Raw genomic sequence first — 21,684 nt, 5'->3', positions numbered from 1 at the left:
TCACTGTCTAGGTCTTGTTAAGACATTCTCATAGCATCCTATACCAGCTTTTTGTTATAGCACTTACTGTAACTGTAATTGAACAATTGTGTGCTTAGCCTAGTGCCATGTGCTTAGCTGTAAAATACTTGTTGAATAAGGGAATAACATTTGCTTTAACATAGTGGTTTCATATAGTGCATTTAGATCTGAATGTAATACTAAGTTTAATACAGAATTCTTTTGAATGTCTGTCCTTGGGTTTTTTGTTTTAAGCATTTGGAGTTAGGTTTGTGTTTGGTAGGTTTTTTTGGTCTGTTTTGCAGTATAGATACCGTACCACTGCTGGAAAATACTGCTGGAAAGCAATAATAAAATTGAGTTTACTCTAAATGAGCATTAGCAGTGGTCTGTTTTTAGATGGACAGCTCTCAAAGTTATTAGTTAACAGTTTCTTTGCTTATCTTGGTGATTATTTAGATTTATACTCTTATACCAAAGCAAATGTCTATACTCAACCAATAGCTATTCCAATAGGATTAGTTAGAGGAGAAACAAACTTAATTTATTTTTAAATAAAGTAAGTAAGTATTGATTTTATTTCCTATTAAAACCTATTGGCTTTATCAATTATACCTCAGTAAAGCTGGAAAAAAACACACTAACAGCTAGTGTGGTATCTTGGATTGGATCCTGGAACAGAAAAAAAGGGCATAAGTGGAAAATCTGGTGAAATCCAAATGTTAATTACTTGTTTGACAAATGTAGCATGATTATGTAAGATGTTAATATTAGGGGAAACTGGGTGAAGGATATATGGAAACTCTATATTATCTTGGCAACTTTTCTATAAATTTAAAATTATTCCAAAAATAAGTTTATTTTTTTAAAAAAGCAACAAAAGCTACTAGGGTGGAGAAAGATAAAGTAATCACTGACTAATCTATATAATTCATAATTAAAAAAAATTTTAAAGTAATGATTCAAGCAGTACAGAATGGTATTATAAATTTAGAAAAATTAAAGATCCCCACTTAATTGTTCTAGTCCTCTTCCCTGGAAATGACCAGGTTTTGTTTGTTTTTTATTTTTTAACTTTTTTGTTTACTACTACTGCTACTGGTGGTTACTGGCAGCATTCCAGATATGCTTATACCTCTAAACCTTGATGGATCACCTGACAGTGTTTACTGATTTTTTTTACCATGATAGATAAGATTTGTTTTATTAGTTGTGTTATTTTCAGTTTTTCTGTTGGTTACCTTTTTAACTGGAATGATATGCTTCAATTTCAATTTCTTGTTCTATCAACTTTTTAGACATTACCTAAATGTTGGCTCCCTAACATGTATATATAAGATGAAGGAATTCTCAGCTCTGCATTACTCTTCACCTCTCCTACCTTCTATTTTCCCACTTCTGTTAGCTGTAGTCTTACTTTTGTAAGTTAATTTTAATTCATTATGCCCTTGCTTTGTCTGGAAATAATTTGAGGGCTTATAGATATGTACAACAGGTTTTGAGCTTATTACTGGTTATATTTTGAGAAGGAATAAGTGGATTCTTCTTATTATACAATCTCTTTCTCTTCTGGGCTACTTGACCTTTCTAAGTTTTGTCTTAGGGATACATCTGCTTTCCTCTTGGGAACTTTTAAGTTCCAACCTGTATACTCATATCTAAATTTCATAAGATGTTCTATTTTGCATACAACTTTGATTCTAGGATACCTTGAATTGTAAGATCCATCATTGCTTTAAAATAACTTTTCATTGGGGATGGGGTGAGGGCAGTACATTAAATGCTTGATTGATTGCATGCAGCCCAATTTCAGAAAATAATAAAATGTGAAAATGTTTGTATTTAATTTCTTATATAGAGGGGAAAATAAAAATTAGGACAGCTTTAATTCTATTGCACACTTAGACTTTTTTTTGCCAAGGAAGCCTTTCTTTTTTCTCTTTTTTTTCTTCTTCTTTCTGAAGCTCCCCAGTACATAGTTGTATATTCTAGTTGTGGTCTGTGGGACGCCACCTCAACATGGCCTGATGAGCGATGCCATGTCTGCCCCCAGGATCCGAACCAGCGAAACCCTGGGCCGCTGAAGCGGAGCATGTGAACTTAACCACTCTGAAACGAGGCTGGCCCCTCTTTTTTCTTTTTTTAAAAAAATTGAGTCTGTACTATTTTGGTAGCCTACCCTTCCCATTAAACCTGCTCCCCCACCTTGACTTATTTTGGTGGCTGTATTATAATTGTATGTGTGGGTGTACCTAACTTGTTTAACTGGTTCTCTATTTGCGGCTTTTTCTACTATAAACAGTGCTGTGAAGAACATTTCTTATAGCTAAATCTTTGCTCATATCTGTGATTTTTTTCCTTCAAATGATGAAGTAGAATTTCTGAGTTAAAGAGAAGGCATTTTTGTGGTTTAACTTTGTAGTAAAGAAAAGCAAGTTAACTTATTTTTTGGCTATTAATCATCACTAAAATGTAACTTTTTCTTCTTTATTAGCGAACACTTGTCCTGCTCTTTCACCTTTTTCTTGCATGGAGACAGCAATGTTTGTACCAGTGTGGAAATTAACCAACATCAACCTGTATACCTTCTTAGTGAAGAGCATATCACTCTTGCTCAACAGTCTAATAGCCCATTTCAAGGTAGTATTTTATTGGCTTAGGTATTTGATCTTTCATTGTTGTTTCAAGGAAATTCTTATTGAAATTGATAATTTTACATTTTGGGATTAATGAGAAGATTTCCCCCAATCTTTAGCCTAATAATGATTCTAGTGTAATTTACTTTCTTCTTCCCCATTACATATTAAGTCAATGAAATAAGTTTTTGATACAAATATTATGAAAAAAATTCTTGTACATGAATGGTAGCATATTTTGAAATGTTCTTTTGAATAGCATTTAGCAGATATATGTGTTTATGTTTTCAAGGTCGTCTTGTGTGTCAGGTCACATAGGCCATTTTTAACATAGGTACACAGGGACTTCTGATATACTTTGTACCAGGAAAATAGTTGAACTTGAGGAAATATTTCATAAGATTGCCAGTTTGTTTTTAAGACTGGCAGTGTGTTCTTGTTGTAATTCTAAGCCTAATATTTGCTTTTTAAAAATTTATGTGGCAGCACATTGTAGGTATTTAGATGTATATATACACATTGTTTTTCCTGAAATTGCTTTTCCTTAGTGGAAGTCAAGAGAAGTTGAAGGATATACAAATATTCCCAGTTCATGTTGAAATTCTGTCCATCTGAGATTTTTGGGTAGACGAAATTGTAAGTTTTTATAATAAACTCAGGGTTTCACTTTATCCTCACAATAATGAAGTATGTTAAATTGATTTTTCTCTGGAATGATCATTATCTTACTTTTTTAGAATTTCAGAATTATTTGCCATACTGTTCATTGTTATCTTATTTTGTGTAACCGTCTTTACTTACTTCATGTCTGTTTTGGGTTTCTAGTTATCTTAAGCCCTTTTGGACTAAATGGCACTCTCACAGGACAGGCATTCAAGATGTCCGATTCAGCTACAAAAAAATTGATTGGTGAATGGAAACAATTCTATCCTATCTCATCTTGCTTGAAGGAGATGTCTGAAGAAAAACAGGAAGATATGGATTGGGAAGATGATTCTTTAGCTGCAGTAGAAGTTCTTGTTGGTATGGATTCTGTGTTAATCATAAGGGGAAAATATGCGACTCTATGTATTAGTTAGATTTTTCTATGAATAATAACTCTAATACCTTAGTGGCTTTCAACACCAAACATTTAGTTCTTCCTTATTTCCTGCTCATGTTATATAATGCTGCAGGTTGGTTGTGGTTTGGCTCCTTGTTTTTTCTCATTCTGCAACCTAGGTTCAAGGAGAACCCAGTATCTGAGACGTTTTGTTCTTACAAGAACAGGGGAATAATAGGGACCAAGTCTAGCTATGTAAGTGTATTTAAAGTTTCTGTTAGTTTATCATGTATGTTACATCTGCTCACACTCCATTGGACAAAACTAGGCTCATGGCCAAGCCAAAATCTTTGGGCAGGGAAATATATTCCACCTAGAGGCAAGCATGCTAAAGGTGGGAAGAAAATAATTGTGAATGAGTAATATTTGGAAGCTGGAAAGTTGACAACCTCTACTATGCAGTGTTTTAACATTTGGCAAAACCGTCACCACCAATAACTTAAAAGGCAGAAAATGTACCTAAAGAACTTGTGGCTTTGATCTGCTCTACCCAGGTCAGATTTATTCAGCTTGGTTGTATTCTGTGTATGTCTTCTCATTCAGGGACCCAGATTAACAAGCTAAATGTATTTGGCACATGATAATCTCAAGGCAGAGGGCAGAAGTAAGAGAGGCTGCACTGATCCTGCAAGCGCATTTAAAGCTTCTGTTGGGTTGTGGCATATGTCACATACACTTAATTCCAGAGCAAGTCACAAGGCCAAGCCTAACAATGGGGTGCAGATGTATACTCCACCTTAGAGAGTAAAGGGAGGTGTGAGGAATGTATAATTGAGCAGATAATTGGGATTAGAATCTGCAGTACTGTGTTTAATGGAATCATATGGTAATGTTACATGTGAAGAATGCCTTATTTTGAGATTTTGGGTTTTTTTCCCCAAATGAAAAGAATACCAATATTCAACTTCAATAAATATATTGCAACCAGAGTAGTTGTGACAAAAAAAACCCCACAAACATATATTAGGCTTTTAAATAGAAACGTATAAAGAAAACAGAAGATAGTCTATAATCCTAGTGCCCAGATTACCTTTGTTAAACTTTTGAAATAAATTTTAAAAAGTAATACTTATTATGGTTGGTCAGATTAGCAAATAAAGATTAAAAAAAAAAAAGTAATACATATTCATGGTTAGAAAAATCCAAAAGTGAAAGGAGAAAGCTACTTTCTTCTAAGTTTCTCTCACCACAGGTAGCCCCTACCAACAGCTTCTTTTGGTTTCTCCTAGAAAAACCTTATGCCAAAAAGAGCATATATTTATAAAAATATATTAAATATATTTTTATTTAAACAAATGTGATCATATTATATCGGCTTTTCCATTACAATAGTTTTAAGTGAAACTAATCCTACTACAATTATAATAGTAATTGATTTTCCTGTCCTTTTTTTTTTTTTCCTTTCAGCTGGTGTCCGAATGATCTATCCAGCATGCTTTGTTCTAGTCCCTCAGTCAGACATTCCTACTCCTAGCTCTGTGGGATCCTCTCACTGTTCAGCTTCTTGCTTGGGTGTCCACCAAGTGCCTGCTTCCACAAGAGATCCTGCTATGTCTTCGGTTACTCTTACACCACCTACATCTCCTGAGGAAGTCCAAACAGGTATTGTACTAGTTTGTTTCCTTAGCTCTAGTGAGAAATCTGTTCTTTTGAATACAGTAAACACTTAAAAAATAACTATTTTGAAATAATTTCAGACTTACTGAGGAGTTTGCAGATTCCCAAACTATTAACATTTGCTCCATCACCTTCTCTATACAGATACATTCATTGTCATTTGTTTTTCTGAACCTTTGTGAGCAAACTGCAGATGTGTTGCCCCAACACCTCTAAGTACTCAATGTATTTCCCAAAATTAAGGACACTCTCCTGTATAACTACCATTTAATGGGAAATCAGCATTGATGTAATACCACCATCCAATTCACATCCCTGTTTAAATTTTTTGCTTTCTGTATTTTAAGTAAAGTAACATATCTTTTTGCCTCAAAATATAACTAGAGTTACCAAATAGCTGCAGCAAGTTGTATTACAAATTAATTAAAAAAAATAATAATAATGTTTCTTTAAACCTACCTTTATTCTCCTACAGCCTATTCTTTTATGTTTATTTTCAGTTGATCCTCAGTCTGCCCAGAAGTGGGTCAAATTGTCTTCAGTATCTGATGGCTTCAACTCAGATAGTACTAGCCACCATGGTGGGAAAATACCCAGAAAATTAGCAAATCATGTGGTGGATAGAGTTTGGCAAGAATGCAATATGAACAGAGCACAGAACAAGTATGTATTTTCATTTTCAAGTTTAAAAATTGCATGTTAGTAGTTACGTGTAAATAAGAGATAATTAAAATATAAAGTAATTTATATGACCTTTCTTTAATTCAGAAAACTAATTTTTTAAAATTCAATTTTAATGCTTAATTTAGGATTTCAGAAAATTTATGAATTCTAAAGAATTGCATAATTTCAAATCTTAGGAGGAAGTATTCGGCTTCATCAGGTGGTTTGTGTGAAGAGGAGTCAGCTGATAAAGTAGCATCCTGGGATTTTGTTGAAGCCACACAAAGAACAAATTGCAGCTGTTTGAGGTAGATTTTTTTTTCAATTGATTAATGTCTGTATATATGTGTGTGTGTTAGTTTCTTATGCTATTGAATACTTAGGCCCTACTTTATGTGAGGTAGCTTACATAGACACAGTATGTTAGGATTTTTTTCAAAAGAAAAAATTTGAGGAAAAAAATTCAGTAATTTGGAGCTGATTATAGAAGTACATACAAACATATGCCTTAAGTTCTTACACAGTTTACAGAGTCAGACTGTGAAAGCTTGTTTTTGCAGCCAAATAAGAATTTAATACTGGATTAGGGTATATATAGCATCTGTAAGGTAAAAGACACACAAGTCTCTTGACAAAAGTGTTCATAGTTGGCACTATGCCTGAGAAATTTCTCCCAAGGGTTCTCATAAAAAAGTGATATATTGTATACTAGATAAAAATTTCCCCGATCTTTTTTTATAGCAAATACAGTATTGGGTTTTGTGTAGCAGTTTCTTATAACATCCCTTTGGGCAAACTGTAGGTGAAATGCTGAACTGAGATTCAGAAAATATGATCCCTACAAGGGACCAAAAGCTGTACTGTAAAATTGCAAGCTTTCTAATAGACTGTATTGGTTGAAAGATTGTTAGAAGAATGAACTTGGAATTCTTTAGGTAGTTGTATTTATTTTATATATTGGGGCCTTTGATGAGATTTGATTATCAGAGGCATTGAGATTATATTGTGTAGGATTTATTATTTTATTCTACAAATTAAAGCTAGATCATATGCTTTTGCAGTCAAATAAATAATGGCATTGTGGGCCAGCCTGGTGGCGCAGTGGTTAAGTGTGCACGTTCCCCTTTGGCAGCCCGGGCTTCGCCAGTTCGGATCCCTGGTGCAGACATGGCACCGCTTGGCAAGCAATGCTGTGGTAGGCGTCCCACATATAAAGTAGAGGAAGATGGGCACAGATGTTAGCTCAGGGCCAGTCTTCCTCAGCAAAAAGAGGATTGGCAGCAGTTAGCTCAGGGCTAATCTTCCTCAAAAAAAAAAAAAAGAAAAAGAAAAAAAAATAATAATGGCATTGACATCCCTAACCAGGACTTGTGAGCAAATAATTGGCCACATCTTTTTGTCATGGATGTGAGCGAAAGGAATGGAGTTAGGGCCGGGATTTTTCTTTTTAAAGATTTTTAAATTTTTCCTTATCTCCCTAAAGCCCCCTGGTACATAGTTGTGTATTTTTAGTTGTGGGTCCTGCTAGTTGTGGCAGGTGGGATGCCGCCTCAGCATGGCTTGTTGAGCAGTGCCATGTCTGCGCCCAGGATTTGAGCCAGTGAAACCCTGGGCCGCTGATGCGAATGGTGCGAACTTAGCCACTTGGCCACCAGGCTGGCCCTCCAGGGTTTTTCTTACATTAGCTCTGTTTGATTGAATACAGTGACAGACTCTCAAGTGTTCTGGTATATTTTTGCAGAGATTAGATGTTCTTGCATAGATTCTTTGGATTAGAGACTGTAATTTTTTAAAGTCTGGTAACCTTGTTGAAAACATGCTTCTGGTGTTGATAGAGATTGGAATTAAAATGTGGATAGGTTAGCTCCTGTTTAATAGTTTAAAATAGTTAACAACCACACCCACCTAGGGGGAAAAAGAAACCCAAACCTAGTCTTGAAATGCGCGGCTCCATGACATTGTCTGAAACCAGGGGTCGGCAAACTATGATCCATTGGCAAAATTTGGCTCGCTGCCTGTTTTGTATGACCTGTGAGCTGAAAGTGATTTTTTTTTTTTAAAAGATTTTATTTTATTTTTTCTCCCCAAAGCCCCCCAGTACACAGTTGTATATTCTTCGTTGTGGGTCCTTGTAGTTGTGGCATGTGGGACGCTGCCTCAGCGTGGTTTGATGAGCAGTGCCATGTCCGCGCCCAGGATTCGAACTAACGAAACACTGGGCCGCCTGCAGCGGAGCGCGCGAACTTAACCACTCGGCCACGGGGCCAGCCCCGCTGAAAGTGATTTTTACATTTTTAAGTAGTTGAAGAAAATCAAAGGGAGAATATTTTGTGACCTGAAGATTATGTGAAATTCAAAATTTCGTGTCCATACAAAAGGATTTATTGGAACAGAGCCACATCTGTTCATTTACATATTGACTGTTGGCTGCTTTCACAGAGTTGAGTAGTTGTGACGCAGACTGTATGACCCCCAGAGCTTAAAATATTTACCATCTGGTCCTTTACAGAAAAAGTTTGCCAGTCCCTGGTCTAAGACCAATAAAATGATTAAATGAAATTAGGCTTTTCTTTCCCTATACTGGAGTTTTTATCGAACAACTCTTCTTTTTTAGTTCCTAACCTAGACTTTTGTTTTATTCTTTGTGAAAGATATGGGTTTTAAGTATATTTGTCTAAAATAGTTTTAGAGGAAGACACTTAAATGAATGTTGGTAAACGTAAGTTTAAGTCTAAATTCTTAGCCTCTAAGCTGAATTTTATTTTTAAAAACTTTTTCTGGGGCCGGCCCCGTGGCCAAGTGGTTAAGTTCGTGCACACTGCTTCAGCAGCCCAGGGTTTTGCCGGTTCAGATCCTGGGTGGGGACCAAGCACCGCTCATCCAGCCATGCTGAGGCAGCATCCCACATGCCACAACTAGAAGGACTACAACTAAAATATACAACTATGTACTGGGGGCCTTTGGGCTGAAGAAGGAAAAATAAAATCTTTAAAAAAAAATCTTTCTCATGTTTCCAGAAATTCCTCCCAGGCATGTAGAGATTTAATATAATGAAATTTTGTATAATCTATACATGTGACTTGGTTTGGTAAATTTACCCCTCTAGTAAACTCAGTGTTTCTAATCATTTACCTTTTTTTTGTTTTACTGTTGCATTTTGTACTTGTTTTCCCTATACTCCTCCCAAATCTGGTTCTCTTATTTAGTTCTTAAGTAAGACTTGAAAGAGAGTTTGAGCCACTGTATGTGTGTATCCTCTCCTGCCATAAAATATAGGAGGTAGGGCACACCTTGATAACTGACTGTGCTAGTCAGTGTGTTTGCTCTCAGATCTATCCCTCCATTTTCCCTGCTCTGTTCTGTATTGCAGGAAACATTTCCTAGGCTCCCTTGCTTTCTGCGTGTCCTTGTTTTTTTTTCACCCCAGCTTTATTGAGATACAATTGATAAGTAACATTGTGTAAGTTTAAGGTATACAATGTGATGATTTGGTTAGGCTTGCTTGCTATCTGGATCTGGCTAATGAGAGGCACTAACAGAACATTGATTGATGAGAGGGGAGAAGAAGTTAGGGTATTTCCCCACCTCTTTTTGAGCCAACTCCAGCAGCAGCTCTGTGTCCCATTAACAACCCCTTTTTTCATGGTGCCTGTTACCACTTAGCAGGTCCTGCTGTGGTTCTGATACCATCCCAAACTTCTGTAATCTGGTGAGACTACTTCATCTCATTGTCCTTTTAATCCTAGAAGTCATAGAAGCTCCCTGCTGTTACTAGTCTCTGGGTTGCCTCACTTTCTTCTGTTTTTTGTAACTGATTTTCTGTAGTAAATTTCCTCTGTGTGAAAGACCGGACTGGACCGTGACTGATATGTTGGCCTCTCTTTGGAAAAAAAATTGCGTAGTTATATAATAAGTATATATGATTTTAAGAAATTTGAATTATGCAAATAAAGCTAAAGTTCCCCTTGACCACTCTCTATCTCTTTCCAAATCCTACTATCTCTCCCTAGAAATGACTACTTACCAATTAGGTGTTATCCTTCCACACTTTTTGGGGTTTTTTTTTGTTTGGTTGGTTGTTTTGCGGAAGATTAGCCCTGAGCTAATATCTGCTGCCAGTCCTCCTCTTTTTGCTGAGGAAGACTGGCCCTGAGCTAACACCTGTGCCCATCTTCCTCTACTTTATATGTGGGACGCCTACCACAGCATGATTTGCCAAGTGGTGCCATGTCTGCACCCTGGATCTGAACCGGCGAATCCTGAGCCGCTGAAGCGGAACGTGTGCACTTAACCGCTGCGCCACCGGGCTGGTCCCCCACACTTTCTTTCGTAATTTTGTATGTACATGTGTTTTTCCTCCCAACACATAAATATAGTAATACTGATGTGTTTGGCAGCTTATTTTTTTCACTTAATGTGCCTTAGATCTTTACATTCTAGTTACTTGTAGATCTGCCTTCTTGTTTAAAAAAACTTCTTGGTATTTCACTGAATGGAAGTACCATAATGTATTTAATTATTCTGGGTTTGGTGAACAAATAGATTGTTTCCAAAGGTTTTTTGTTTGTGTTTACTTTAAAAAAAATACTTCTGTGACACTCAGTTATTTATTAGATTCTATTGAACACTTACTCTGTGATAGGAGATGTCCTAGTCTCAGGATACACTAGTGAACAAAAGAGGCTTCTGCTGTTATGAAGCCTGCACTCTAATGGGATTGGGGCAGATAATTAATTTGTTTTTAAAAAGAATTTTTAATCCTTTTAAAATTGAAGAGTGATGAGTACTAGGGAGGAAGTAACACTAGGTGGGTGATACAGTAGAAGGTTGTGGATGAGGATGCTATTTAAATACTTTCTTGTGACTTCAAAAAGATTCTACCAATTTTACTCCCACTTATTGTGTATAAGAGTGCTGATTTTTCTTGTGCTTTCACTGACCTGAGAACTGTCCTTAAAATTATTTTTTTACCATGGTGGTAAGTGAAAAGCATAAAATTGTTTCAGTTGGCATTTTTCAGTTATTAGGAAGATTAAATATTGCATTTATTGATATTAGGCTGTAGTCTGGTGGAATGTTCATAAGAAAATTAGCACTTAGCAAGCTATGTAAGTAAAAAGCACGCTGTGTTTTTGCATTTATTGTAAATTTCAGATGTTGACACTAAAATACTGGGAACTTTAATCAAGAGGAAAAAGAATCTGAAGGGATCACTCTGTTGGATTGTGCTTTTAGGACAAGCTTTTTTTTTTTTTAGAACGATTCTGCAACTTGTTTGAGTTCTAGTAGGAAATTCAGTTGTTCTCTCTAAAGAAGACTAGCTTTTAGAAAAAGGTCTATATAGACGAAAGGAAAGGGGCTGTGATTTAATGTTAGCAAGATTTTAGAGAGTCGCTGGTGTTAGTTTGTTACCCTCACAGCAGGGTAAGTGAACATATGGCTGTTTACTTCTCACATCCCTTGTATGCTTGGAGTATAACCAAATAGTTCATCTCAGATTATTGAAGATCCTACCTCTCCTTAGTGCCTTGTGTAACTTGACTAAATTCTTAAGCTTTTGGTCTCAGAACTCATTTACACTCTTAAAAAAAAATTATTGAGGACCCCAAAGTGCTTTTATTTATGTAGGTTGTTATATCTATTTTAGAGAAATCTTAAAGCACTACTTAACTTTTTAAAAAATAATAATCAGGGCTGGCCCCGTGGCTGGGTGGTTAAGTTCACGCGCTCTGCTTCAGTGGCCCAAGGTCTCACCGGTTTGAATCCTGGGCCCGGACATGGCACCGCTCATCAGGCCCCATTGAGGCGGCGTCCCACGTACCACAACTAGAAGGACCCACAACTAAAATATATACAACTATGTACTGGGGGGCTTTGGGGACAAAAAGGAAAAATAGAATCTTTAAAAAAATAAAAAAATAATAAACTCAGTACATATTAACGTGAATAAAATATTTTTATAGAAATCAGCTATATTTTCCAAAAAAACCCAACAAATTACAAGAGTGGCGTTGTCTTACAGCTTTGCAAATCTCTTCAATGTTGAGCTTAATAGAAGATAGCTCATAATAGAAGATTCTCATCTGCTTCTGCATTTAATCTTTTGTTGTATGTTATCTTGGTTGAAGTATGCGAAGAAAATCCAGCCTCATGTGCTGTGCAGTTGGAAAACGGAAGAGTATTTTAATAGCTTTTTCTGATAATTGTGGATATTCTTTGATATTTTACCAGAATTTCACAGGGGGTAGTTTCTTAAAGGTTAGTCTTAGTGGAATCTGAAGCCATATTATTGAAATTCTTGTACTCCACTAATAACTGAATGGATCTTTTACTGCATGATTTTGTAACATCATGCATTGATTCTTTGGAAAATACCAGTTCACTGAGTTATGCAGATCTTCTGAATGCTGGCATATTTTGTTATATAGTATCAAAACTTTGCCTTCATTAATAGCACCAATGATCTCAGAAAAATCTTCTAAATATTGGAAAGCTGTCAAGCTCACTATGGCAGATACAATTTTCCAAATTCTAAATCTTGCTTAAAATAAGCTCAAACTTTATCATTTGTTCTTCCTTAAAATGACAGACTCATTTTGTTCATTTTTGAGGACCAAATAATCAAGTCTGCCATGTAACGAAATCTGGATCACCATGGTTTATTAGTCAGTCTTATTTGTTTTGAAATAAAAGTAGTGTTCCATGAAAAAAGTGGCTAGTACAGCTTGTAACTCAAGCAGTTGTACAAGTGCTTTTCCTGAAAGCAGCCATTGTACTTATATCAGTATAACATAGCAGTAACAGAAATGTTTTATGTGTACTTCCTATTTCTATATATAAAAAGCTGTAAATGCAAGGATTGAGATTTAATAAAAATTAATTATTTTTACTGTCTTCATGAAGGATGTTCTTAAGTGAAAGAATGTATGATAGTGAAGAAAACAGTGACTGCTACTACTAACAGTCCTACTGCCTTGGTTCATGTTAGGTTGCCAGCATTTGTGCTGTCTGTTGCTTTTATACCATCATTGTGAATATCAACATAACGAAGAAGGCAAATAGTGTACTGGTGCTATTACCAAAATGGTTTTGAATCCTGTAAAACTCCTGAAAGAGTCCATGGGCCATACTTTGAAAACTTTTGTAGTAGACACTAAAATATTTGAATAATTAAGAAGTGAATGATACTGTTATAATATGTACTATTTCTACCTTCTTATTCTGTTTTCTTTTTTTCTCCTTTGCTTTCCTTCCCCTTTTCTGCTATTATTATTATTATTTTTTTTATTAATGTTCTGATAGATTACAACCTTGTGAGATTTCAGTTGTACATTTTTGTTAGTCATGTTGTGGGTACACCACTTCCCCCTTTGTGCCCTCCCCCCACCCCCCCCTTTTCCCTGGTAACCACCGATCAGATCTCCTTATCAATATACTAACTTCCACCTATGAGTGGAGTCATATAGAGTTCGTCTTTCTCTGACTGGCTTATTTCGCTTAACATAATACCCTCGAGGTCCATCCACGTTGTTGTGAATGGGCCAATTTTGTCTTTTTTTATGGCTGAGTAGTATTCCACTGTGTATATATACCACATCTTCTTTATCCAATCATCAGTTTCTGGGCATGTAGGTTGGTTCCACGTCTTGGGTATTGTAAATAATGCTGCGATGAACATAGGGGTGCAACGGACTCTTGAGATTTCTGATTTCAGGTTCTTAGGATAGATACCCAGTAATGGGATGGCTGGGTCATAGGGTATTTCTATTTTTAACTTTTTGAGAAATCTCCATACTGTTTTCCATAGTGGCTGTACCAGATTGCATTCCCACCAACAGTGTATGAGGGTTCCTTTTTCTCCACAACCTCTCCAACATTTGTCGCTCTTGGTTTTGGATGTTTTTGCCAATCTAATGGGTGTAAGGTGATATCTTAGTGTAGTTTTGATTTGCATTTCCCTGATGATTAGCGATGATGAACATCTTTTCATGTGTCTCTTGGCCGTATTCATATCTTCTTTTGAGAAATGTCTGTTCATGTCCTCTGCCCATTTTTTGATCGGGTTGTTTGTTTTTTTGTTGTTAAGCAGTGTGAGTTCTTTGTATATTATGGAGATTAACCCTTTGTTGGATAAGTGGCTTGTAAATATTTTTTCCCAATTAGTGAGCTGTTTTTTTGTTTCAATCCTGTTTTCCCTTGCCTTGAAGATCCTGCTATTATTTTTGACTTTCTTTCTTTTTTCCTTTCTTCAGGTGGCTTAGAAGTTAGGTATTTTAATTCTTTTGTTAATTGAATTAAACATTTATTGTGTTTGCTTTCCTTAAAGTCTGAAGTTAATCAATGTCTCTCTTCTCTTTATGGAACAAACAAGGACCTTGGAACACTTTAATCTTGTTCCAGTTATTTTCCATGTTATTTTTCTTTTTAGCATTTTTGTTCTTCCTTGTTCTGTTAGGAAAATTTCAAACATGCACAAAAGTAAGAGAATTGGACAGTGAACTCCTGTATAACAACCATCCATGTTCATGTACTACAATTGCTTCATCTAGACCTCTTACTGAAGATTTTTGTTTTTTTAAGGAAGATTGGTCCTGAGCTAATATCTGTGCCCATCTTCCTCCACTTTATATGTGGGACGTGTGCCACAGCATGGCTTGACAAGTGGTGCGTAGGTCTGCACCTGGGATCCACACTGGCGAACCCTGGGTTGCTGAAGCAGAGCATGTCAGTTAGCTGCCACTGGGCCAGACCTTACTGAAGATTTTTTAAAATTTTGATATATTTTATTGAAATTGGCTTACCCAAAATGATTATTTTGACATACAGTCAGTATAAATCATTAATGAGATATTTGGCATTCTTTTTTTCATAATATATCTTCAAAAACTGGTATGTATTTTACACTTATAGCCCGCCTCAATTTGGACTAGCTGCATTTTGAGTGCTTAATAGCCACATGTGACTTGTGGACACCATTGTTGGATGGCACAACTTTAGAAATAGAATTAGAAATAGGACTAATGACTGGAAGATACAGAAAAGACAAGTCTCCATTCAACGTAAATTATTCTCTAACAACTGGAGCTATTTGATGATGGCATGCATTTCCTTGTAAGGTAATGTGGTCCTTGTCGTAGAAAATATTCAAAGAAAGGATGGTCAGAGAAGGGATTATTCCTACGTTGGGTAGGACTTGCTCTTTGTTTTTAATGACCAATTCCTTTATTAAACTTTTTTTTTTGCTTTGTTTTGGTTTTAAATTGCTATTTGAAAAATTCAAACAGTGAACACAAATAAAACATTAGAAACAACAACTTCTGCTTCCTATAAATGTGTAGATCTGCCTGCCTGCTTTATTTCACACAAATGGAATCATGCTATGTATATTGTTCTGTAACTTTTTTTGATAAACAGTTATCCTTCATATCTTTCCATGTTAGCATACTCTATTTTTTCTTTTAAGTTCATAATACTCCACAATACTATGGAGATATAATACTTTATTTGGCCAGTCCCCTATACTTCGCTCTTGCTGAACATTTTTAAAGAAAATCTTAAATATCATCATTTCACTCCTATTTCAGTATGCAGCTCTAAAAAATGTTAGTGTTTTCTTACCATAATTTCATTATCACACCTAATGAACAGTATTTTCTTGGTGTCATCTGATGTCCTCTACAGCTTTGTCTCACAAGTATCTTTTTGTAGTTGGTTGTTTGACTAGGATCCAAACAAGGAGTATACATTTGGTTATTAAGTCTGGTAGGTCTCTTTTGTAATTCCCTACTCTTTTTTTATAACATTGACTTGGTTGGAGAAGCTAGGTCAGTTGTCCTATAGAATGTCCCACATTCTGGATTTTTCAATTTGTCATATATTTTAACTTGTTCTTTTAGTGTTAACTTCTTCCTTTATCCCTTGCATTTCTGTACAGGGAAGATAGGTCCAGAGCTGTGGTGTCCAATACTAGCTATGTTGGTAACCACTAATGGCTATTTAAAGTAATTGGTTTTAAATAAAATTAAAAAGTCAGTTCCCCAATTGCACTTGCTGCATTTCAAGTCCTCAATAGCCACATATAGAACATTTCCAACATCACAGAAAGTTTTGTTGGGCAGTGCTGATCTAGAGGCCTTTGATTAGATTCAGTTTAAATATTTTGGTTAAGAAAACTTTGTAGATGGTGCTGGCTTGCTTTGTTTTGTGTCAAATCAGAAGAGACACGTCTGGTTGTCCCACTTTTAATAATGTTAATATTGAGAAGGTGGTGATCAGCCTGAACTCTTCATTGTAAAGTTTGTAATCATGTTTACTATGAATAAAGACAGTTTTTCTTCTTCCTTTGAAATCTCTAATCTCTTTCTTTTTCTTCACTTATTGCAGTGGCTAAAACTTTCAGTAAAATTGTTGAATAAAAATGTTGAGAGTTAATATTCTTGCTTTGTTCTCAGACTTAGGGAGAAATTACTCAGTCTTAAGTATGATATTAAGTAAGTATATTAAGTATGATATTAGTTGTAGTTTTTCATAGATATCCTTTATCAGATTAACTTCTGTTCCTTGCTTGCTCAGTCTTTATATGCATAGGTCATATGTTGTTCTATATTTATCGAATGAATAAATATGACTTTTGTCATATGTTTTTCTATATTTATTAAGATATATGTTTTTCTCTTTTATTCCATTGATATGATAAATATTACTGATTTTGTCTTTTGAATGTTATAGCTTAAATTCCTGGGGCAAATCTCATTTGGTCATGATGTATTATTATCCTTTTATATATTACTGTATTGCTAATATTTTATTAATGATTTACATCTGTGTTCTTGAGGGATATTGATCTATGATTTCCTTTTTTTATAATGTCTTTGATTTTGGTATCAGGGTAATCCTGGATTTCTCCTGTATCCTTTTGACAGAACTCCAGTTTTCTTTGATAACTTTCATGCTTTTTTCCCTCATGCACAATAACATGTTCCAAGCTCTGTACAAAAGGGTGTCTCAGCATGTTTCCTCAGTAGAAAAGGTTCTTTGAAAAAGTGCCTGACACTACTTTGTATTACTCTTTCTGTTTATCTCTGATATAACAAAACCATTAATAAAATAAATTTAAAAAGAAAACTAAAAAACCATTGTGAATATTCAATGCTTTAACTCCATATTTCTCCACATTTTTTTCTAATTTCTTAGTTTAAAAAAATGTTTTATATGCATCAGTCTCAGTTGAGTTTGGAATTCTCAATGTGCACAGTATTTTTACTACACTGAAAGAAATCTTAAACCTGAACAAAATTATTAGATTTTTAGGTATATAGTTAAGTCTTCAGTTTAGAATTGCTTCACATTATGAGGAGAAAATTCTTTTAAGCATTTTCTTTTTATTTTCCAGTCAGCTGATTCTGTAGTGGTAAGCCTTGGGAGAAGGAAGGTAGTCAGTCAATTCCAGCAGTATCCAGACTGATCTAACTTTAATTCAGTAGAATAAATTTTCTAGCCAGTTGCTGTAGGATGTAGTTGATGACTGAGCTCAGCTAAGCCATTGATTTGTAGCAATTACTAACTGTGAAATATCAGATACATTCATAAGTGAATAAATTTCAGACCTTTTTATACCTTTTTATCTTAAAATAAGTAGAATCTTCTCTCTGTATTTATTCAGATACTAACATATTTAGATTATATAAGGCAAACCAGCTTTGTCTGTCTGCTCACGTAGCTGTTGAATGAGATGTTGAGAATAGGCTTTTATGAATCTTTTTTGCATGCTTTTAATTTTAGGTCACTAAACAAAATTATTTTTTTCCTTATAAATTCAGATCATTTTACTTTTAGGGTTATATATGAAAAACAAATGATATCTGAAATGTCTAATGGTATTAACTTGTGTACTTTGATATGATAGTGATGCTATAAATATTAAACTTTTCTTTTAACTTTTCAGGCACAAAAATCTCAAACCAAGAAATCCTGGACAGCAAGGACAGGCGCCATCCTTAAGTCAGCAACAACAAGTACTTCCTAAGCACAAGACCAATGAAAAGCAAGAAAAGAGTGAAAAACCACAGAAACGCCCCTTGACTCCTTTTCACCATCGTGTATCTATTAGCGATGATGTTGGCATGGACACCGATTCAGCCAGCCAAAGACTTGTGATCTCTGCTCCAGACAGTCAAGTGAGATTTTCAAGCATCCGAACTAATGATGTAGCAAAGACTCCTCAGATGCATGGCACTGAAATGGCAAATTCACCTCAACCACCTCCACTTAGTCCTCACCCATGTGATGTGGTTGATGAAGGAGTGACTAAAACACCTTCAACTCCTCAAAGTCAACATTTTTATCAAATGCCAACACCAGATCCCTTGGTTCCTTCTAAACCAATGGAAGATAGGATAGACAGTTTATCCCAGTCTTTCCCAGCTCAGTTCCAGGAAGCTGTAGAACCTACAATATATGTTGGTACAGCAGTAAACTTGGAAGAAGATGAAGCTAATATAGCCTGGAAGTATTACAAGGTCCCAAAGAAAAAAGATCTAGAGTTTTTACCACCTCAACTTCCAAGTGATAAATTCAAGGATGATCCAGTTGGACCTTTTGGACAGGAAAGTGTAACATCAGTTACAGAGTATGTATTTTTTTTAATAGTCACTATTATAATTTAAGGGTGGAAATGATGTAAGTTCTTAATACTAGGACTCCAAAATTGGTTTCAGGATAGGTTTATAATAAATCCTTGAGTATTAATTTTACATAATTTCTTTGCTGTGTTTTTTCCTCAGGGAACCTCTTTATTATGAAATATTTTAGTCACAAAAAAGTGGAGAAAATAATGTTACTTATCCATCAGCCAACTTAAGGACTTAAGTTGGTCCCATCAACCAGCTTAAGGATTTTGCATACAATTAGAACTTCTGTGTACTATTTTTCTTCCTCCATTCTTCCTTCCACTGTCCTGAATTTGGTGTTATCATTTCTATACATGTTTTTATACATGTAGTTCTAATTAATTCATTTTAATTGCTCTATAGCATTTCTTTGTTATAAATATATTATAATTTACTCTCTTGAAGATGGACATGTTAGTTATTTTCAGTTTTTCACAATTGCAAAGGATGTAGCACTGAACTTTTTTGTACACATTTCCTTGTGCACTTGTATAGGAGTTTATTTGAGAATACATCTAAAAGTAGAATTGCTGGGCCATGGAGTATGTACATATTCAACATTAAGGATTATTCGCAAGTTACTCTCCAAACTATACTAGTTTACATCCTCATCAACCAGTAGAGTATGAGAATGACTGTTGCTCCACATTTTCCTCTTTTCTTGGTATTATGCAACTTTTAATTTGGCTAACCTGCTGTGTGCAGAATGGCATCATATTGTCTTAATATATGTTTTCCAGATTCCTAGTGAGGTTAAGCATCATTTAAAATGTTTATTGAACATTTAGATTTCCTCTTCTGTGAATTGGCTGTACATGATATTTTTTAGTCCATTTTTCTTTTCCTAATTTATTCTTTGCATCTTCTGGTTATTAATCTTGTATTAGTTATATGTGCTACAAATATCTTCCTCTAGTCTATGATGTGCCTTCTTTGTCCACCTTATGTATGACATACTTTGGGCAGAAGTAGGCTTTTTTTCAGGTCTTCCTTTACTTTCTGTGTTGTTCTGATTACATTTCTAGTCTGTCCCATAAGCCTTTTGCATTTTTGTCTATAGATTTTTCTATAAGATGGAAATCAACCAACAAAATACCATTATATTCATTAAAACTGTCTACCTGTTCATCAATGCAAGGCCAAGTAGTGTGCAGAGATTACGTCTCCTCCTCAGTGAGTCCATTTTCAATTAAAGCTTTTCCAGTCTTTAGCTTAGAATTTTGAAATTTCATGAGAATATGTGTAGGTATAGTGATCTTTTGTTCAGACTTTGTTCTGGGTATTTGAGGAGGGTTAGTTCAGTTTTACCTTAGAATTTTGAAATTTTCACAAGACTATGTGTAGGTTTAGTGATCTTTTGTTTAATCCTTGTACTGGGCATTTGAGGAGGGCTAGTTCAGTTTGAAGTCTTTTTATCCTGCAACTGGGAAATTCTCTTTTTCTTTGATAATATCTCCATTTTTTCCCCCCCATTCTCTGTGGAACAAATTGCTCTAGAAAGCAAATGATGTGTTGGAAACAAGTGTTAAAAAGATCTTAATCTTATCTGTGCTGGATGTAATACAAAAGTCTAAGCTAGCCTCAACTCTTGCCTGAAACTACGGTTAGTCTCCTTATTTCTGTACTTCTTTACATATATTCTCTACACAGCAGTCAGAGTGATCACTGTAAGTTAAATATTATGTTACTCATTTACTTGAGATCCTTCAGTGGTTTCCCTTTACACTTAGAATAAAATCCAAACCCTTTTTCCTCATTTGAAAGATTCTACATAGTCTCCTGCCCAGCTGGTTCTTTATTCTTATTTACTACTCTCCTATTTGCTTCCTGATTTAGCCACTCTTGCTAGTCCTTCAAAAAGCCAAGCTCATTCCTCCTGGCCTTCAGAACTGCATTACAGGTGTGGGGAGCAGCCTTAATCATTCCTGCTCAAAAGTTACCTTCTCAGGAGGTGTTTCCCTGACCATTCTATCTAGACTGTGGCCTCTCCTCGCTCCCCAAATCACTTCCTATCCTGTACACTGCTTTCATTTTCTCCTTATATGTATCCTTATCTGAAATTATATTATGTATTTGTTAGTGGTTTTTTCCCCTATTAGAATGGAAGCTCTATCAGGGTAAGAAGTCAGTCTTGTTTACTGCTGTGTTCCTCTAGCATAAACTATACACACACACATACACATCCACATCCCCAGAACAATCTTAGGCACTACTATAGTAGACAATCGGCAAATGTTTGGATTAATGAAGCAACAGTGTGACCCTGGATTACTTTATGATTTTAAACTTGTTTTCTTTCTAGGTTATATTTTCTTATTTAATGTATATAAAAGTGTAGGGAATATTTTCAGTTTTAAAAACTTCAAGAGTGAGTTTTTGTGGGCAGATTATGTTCATAAGATCCAAGAATCGCTATAATTTTAAAGAAGTGTACTGGTTGCTTGTGTGCGTGAGTGTCTATAAGTGAAATGAAGGTCTCTTAGAAGTTAATACAGCTTAACCTTAGAATCTGTTCTAAAATTGTTTGCCGTTTTTCTCACTGAATAAGAATTAGAAGAAAGAAGCATAATGTGGAAGGGTAGCATGCAGAGTAGAATGGTGCTGGGTCATGATTATGTAAATTAAGGAAATAACATGCTTCTGCCTCTTCCTGGTCACCATTTTTTCTACCTCATAAAAAAGAAAAAAAAGATTGAATAAAAGGGTTTTTTAAATTTTGTGTCTCACATGAGTATTGTTTTGGTTATGCTAGTTACTAAAATGTGTACAGTGTCACAGTTTTAGGTAGAACTCTTGTCAACCATCAGAGGCTTAGCTGCTATGTGAACTAAGAAACATTTATGGAATCTAATATTTCTATACTTGGTAGGTTAGAAGTCTTTTGATTTAATGTTTTAATCATCTGAATGATTCTGTCCTTTTCCTGGAGTTACTGTTCTTTTTTTTTAAAAGATTTTATTTTTCCTTTTTCTCCCCAAAGACCCCTGGTACATAGTTG

At 35.2% G+C, this 21,684-nt stretch overlaps 1 protein-coding gene across 1 annotated transcript in view; it reads left to right on the top strand.

Moving 5' to 3' along the window:
- MED13 (mediator complex subunit 13) overlaps window positions 1-21,684 on the top strand; it is a 100,166-nt gene that overhangs the window by 28,397 nt on the left and 50,085 nt on the right. The window contains exons 4-9 of the mRNA XM_044746146.2: window positions 2,495-2,640; window positions 3,462-3,659; window positions 5,146-5,340; window positions 5,856-6,018; window positions 6,216-6,326; window positions 17,963-18,646. Coding sequence (XP_044602081.2) covers window positions 2,495-2,640; window positions 3,462-3,659; window positions 5,146-5,340; window positions 5,856-6,018; window positions 6,216-6,326; window positions 17,963-18,646 — 1,497 coding nt within the window. The remainder of the gene's footprint in view (window positions 1-2,494; window positions 2,641-3,461; window positions 3,660-5,145; window positions 5,341-5,855; window positions 6,019-6,215; window positions 6,327-17,962; window positions 18,647-21,684) is intronic.

The sequence above is a fragment of the Equus asinus genome, chromosome 13 (genome assembly GCF_041296235.1).
Source record: "Equus asinus isolate D_3611 breed Donkey chromosome 13, EquAss-T2T_v2, whole genome shotgun sequence".
Lineage (NCBI taxonomy): Eukaryota > Metazoa > Chordata > Mammalia > Perissodactyla > Equidae > Equus > Equus asinus.
Note: the sequence above shows the minus strand (reverse complement) of the source record. Positions and strands in the feature narration are given on the sequence as shown.